Source organism: Zingiber officinale, chromosome 11A (assembly GCF_018446385.1).
Source record: "Zingiber officinale cultivar Zhangliang chromosome 11A, Zo_v1.1, whole genome shotgun sequence".
Lineage (NCBI taxonomy): Eukaryota > Viridiplantae > Streptophyta > Magnoliopsida > Zingiberales > Zingiberaceae > Zingiber > Zingiber officinale.
In genome coordinates this window covers 36,519,846-36,524,376 of record NC_056006.1, presented here as the reverse complement: position 1 = coordinate 36,524,376, position 4,531 = coordinate 36,519,846, and the positions used below count along the sequence as shown (strand labels likewise).

Genomic DNA, 4,531 nt, shown 5'->3' with positions numbered 1-4,531 from the left:
AGTAAAAATTTAAATGCAATTGTAAAAAAAAATAATAATAAATTATAGGATTAGACAAGGAAATTAAACTAGCAAATGAAACAAACACAGGTACAGAATTTAGGACATCCCAACAGATATCAAATATTCCTTGGATGGTAGAAAAATGCTAGGTAAAACATTAAAGATGTATAATCAACTAGAAAATGAAAGATATTCCTTGGAGACTGTGAAATAGGAGGAAAAACAAGATTTGAGTCATGGCATATAGATGAAAACCATAAGGAGAGAACAAACAAGAAATTTGTAGAGCAACTCATAAGATACAAAAGGTCATCATCTAACAATTCACAAAGAGATAACTTCCACATTGTCAATCCTTGCATAATTCGGAAACAACTAAATAAGCTACTCACACAACCCAACCATTATTAATTTTGGACCACAAGGAAACATACCAAGAAACACTGTTCGATGCATGTTTGACAATCATTTTTTAGGAAAAGGAAGTGGAAGTCCTGACCATAGATAACACATGGTTGCCAAACAAAATTATAAGGACACCACGACTTTACCTATAACTAAATTCACAAAATGTTTAATCAGCAAGATAACACATGGATGTATATTAGGTATTGACATATCAAAGCAAAAGATGAGAACAAAGAGAGGCAATAAATAAAAGAAATGTCAGCTAATTCTGCTCATGGTAGAAATGCAAGAATGAAGTATTCAACAAAGGAGATAGCTAGCTGTGAACAAACAAATTATTGGCACTAAGGAATCAAAATTAATAAGTCATGGAGTCACAAACAAAGTGTTCAACCATCTTTTGAAGTCTAGCAATTTATACCTAGTAATGAATATAGTCTAGTACGCAATCTGCCCATTCGGATCACACTTCGTCAATTTCTTCGTTGGAGTAAATTGTTTTCATGAACTGTTAATAAACCCAGATTATATTAGTAAAAAAACAGTAATGAAGAAGCAAAGTCAAATAAAAGAAATTATTTGAGAAAATGGAGAATATGTCAAATATTACCATTGAGCTAAGTGAATCCTTCTCGCCAGTAGCATTTCCTTCAATAATTTCTCTCATAAATTTCATCACATAAAACCTACATTGTTTTGCATCAAGTTGTCGAGGACCTTATGTTAACAAAAAAATATCAACGAATAATGCATAGTTAAATATTTTTAAATTAATCACAAGTAAAGATATGTGTATATATATAATATACAAACCTTTGTGACTTCCCACATAGGCTTCTTTTTCCTTTTCCTTTGCTTGTTCGAATTGAACAATTTCAAGCTCCTTTGTACAACAAGAGTTGACATATGAATAATAAATTAAATTAAATGCTTAATTAAAATACAAATATATACTCACATATCCACTACATATTTCCAACCCTCATAACGATTGCGATGATTAAATGAATCGAACAAATAAACCATCTCCACATAAGGGTCGATGACAGTCAAAATCCAATTACAACTATGCACAAAACAGATAGTCAATGCATAAATTCAACAGAATTGTTGAAATAAATCTATTAAAAATAAAATTATAATATTTATTTACCCAACATTGTGAGGTGCCAAAACTAGTTGATTTTTTGTTGCACCACTCAGCCTATCAGCTAAAACACTTGCCCAGCTATTCAAGTATTCAGTCTTTTCATTTTTGTCAACTTTGGATACATATGGCATTACTGGAAGGATTTGTGGATCCACAAATCTGAACTTATTGACCTTGTTTTCTTTTTTTCATCTTTTTGAAGAGAAACCTTCCATTAAAGCAAAATAATGTTACTACTTAATGCAGACAAACTTGAAGGATGTCATAAAAGTAGAGAAATTTGTAAGCATCCATGGAAATGAGTTCAGTAGACTATTGAGAAAAAAACATCTTTTTTTTTTTATCGAATACTTGATGTCTAGATCTCAGCATACATAGATAGTGAAATATATCGCAATAGATTCAGGCATACATTCTCAAAAGTAAATGATCGAACCAGTTCAAACTATTTAGAAAAATAAGTATGAACTGCAAATTACTCGAAAGAAACGAAGAGAGGTGAAATGCTTACCCCAAATTGTTCTCCAGTGGATCAATTCTTCCAGGCGTAGACAAGTAGGGAGAAGCCCTGCACTCGCCACAGCTCCACTTCCTCTAGGCTCGCCCATTCCATCACCGACCAAGTGCTAGCTGACGAGGTCGACGAAGCCAAAGAGGAGTAGTTAGATTTCTACGTGCTACTCTTCCTCCCTCGCCTTCTATGCTCGCCGACAACTCCACTGCCACTCCAACTCCAATTAATGAGCCCCATTTTTCTATCGTTTCTCTCGATCACCCAATTTTTGAAGATTGAACTTCTAGTAAAATTATCCTCTCACTGAGGACTTGACTTCTGTGGGCCCTCGAACTGAAGCAGAAAAACGGCCTGCCCTAGCTCTTTCGGGGCGGAGTCGCAGGCGCCAGCGACTTACGGTATCGGTTTACAGTCCTTAGATTGGAAGAACGAGTTGTGGAGATCCCAGGAGAAATGAATCCAGCCTCCGTCGAGCTCTAATCTCTTGTTCCCCCGGAACTTCCACCGAAGACGCCTCACGAACAAGAGCCGCTTGCCATCGATCTCCACCGACATCCACATTTCTTTCCCCTTCACCTTTTCCCCGAGTTCGATTGAGATCTCGCAGTACCGGTCGCCGATCCAGGCGTGGGTCCGGTACGACCTCCTGCCGCCGCTATACTCACCCATCACCGTGTGCTCCAACCTCGATACCAGTGCCCTGCACGTGGTACTCTGCTGAACCTTGGCCTTCTTGTACGCTTCGTCGATCACACCGTCATGGAATAAGATCCAGCGGAGGCGTGGAGAGATTGTATGAGGAGAGGGAAAGAAAAATGGCTTAGGTGCGAAAACATGAAGGGGAAAATACGGTGCCAAAAAGAAAACAGCGAGGGAAAGCAAAACAGCAAGGGGGAAAATGAACAAAATCGATTACAATGGTTTTTTCAAAACTGTTGTCGTAGCCGTTAAAAAGCGCTTAAAGATAACAAATTTAGAAAACCATTATTGTAACGTCCGCCCTCCCTGCTAACCCTAAAGGACGGGGCTACGATATTCTATATACATATTATAGCGGAAGACTTAAAATAATTTTCTTAGTTTAATAAAACTTTTGTTTTGTTTTCAAATCCGAACTACACTAATATGATTTCCATAACATGATGACAAGATAAATAGAAACATAACATCAAGTTACCCATATAGTACTACAATTTACGAAACCAAAGCGTAATTCTTAAAAGTTCTTAAAGCAGGTTCTTATTTGGTTGCCTAGCCACCGCCACACACATCTCCTTACCTCTCCTGTTGCTCCTTTAGCTCATCCAGCTTTTTCCTTTATCTGTGGTACAAGGAAAGTAAGCTATGAGCACTCATGGCTCAGTAAGTTTCTTTCCTACTCACTAAAACCAAAAATCATCACATGTTCAAAGAATATCTTAACATAACATGATCTCAACTACTCATGGCATAACATATCATACTCTTTAAGCATATCATGCAACATAGCAAAATCATAACTAGTCATGTCATATCATCTCTTAAAGCATAGCATGATACATAACATAATCATATCTAATCATGACATATCATAGCATCATCATAAGGTAGCATGGCATATCATAAATCATAGCATCATCACAATATGATCATAAGGTATATGCAATATGATTTTGAAAACATGTATCCGAAAAACATGTGTATGTCTCATGATCTTTAAAACTATTTCTTCTTACATATATATTTGAACATATTATCAACTTAAAGGGGATCCCGGCTATGTACCACTTACATATTGCGCGCAACCTATGTAGGTCCAAGGTAGCAAGTCTTGACCCCTACAAGGCAAACATACTAGGCCCGAGTCTTACTCCATCGACCTAGGGGCACTTAGGAGCCCATCCCTAACGAGGCCCGAGTCTTATTCCATCGACCCCGGGGCGCTTATGGAGCCCACCCTTGGTACAAGCCATATAAAGTAAAGTACATGTCATACTTATACATATCACACATCATAAGGGCATGCATCACTTAGGCACACATCATATCATAAAAGTATGCATCACTTAGGCATACATCATGTCATAAAAGTATGCATCACTTAGGCATACATCATATCATAAAGGTATGCATCACTTAGGCATACATCATGTCATAAAAACATGCATATTTTCACCACATAGCATATCATAAAAGCATGCATATTTCTATCCACATAGTATATCATAAAAGCATGTATATTTCTAGCACATATCATATCATGGAAAGTATGAATCACAAGCATACATGTTTAAGCATAAGGGTGTATCATGTGATTATACTATCATAAGAAACATGATAACATAGTTAACTTGGGTTCTAAGCTTCCTAATCCCTTGGGTTCTTATCATGGCCGAACCCCCTTAGATCTCAATTTAGGTAAAAATAACCTCCAAGCATGTGGAACCTAAATTATCATCACATCAATTTCATAGGAA

At 36.8% G+C, this 4,531-nt stretch overlaps 1 protein-coding gene across 1 annotated transcript; it reads right to left on the bottom strand.

Annotated features, from left to right (window-relative positions):
• Positions 1–203: 203 nt before the first annotated feature.
• Positions 204–2,862, bottom strand: LOC122031339. The gene is made up of 7 exons (XM_042590463.1): positions 2,472–2,862; positions 2,073–2,231; positions 1,565–1,769; positions 1,370–1,477; positions 1,225–1,294; positions 1,022–1,097; positions 204–919 (listed from the first exon to the last, which is right to left on the bottom strand). Exons 1-2 carry the CDS (start codon positions 2,742–2,744, stop codon positions 2,094–2,096), a joined length of 411 nt encoding a protein of 136 aa, XP_042446397.1. The 5' UTR covers positions 2,745–2,862; the 3' UTR covers positions 204–919; positions 1,022–1,097; positions 1,225–1,294; positions 1,370–1,477; positions 1,565–1,769; positions 2,073–2,093.
• Positions 2,863–4,531: the final 1,669 nt, after the last annotated feature.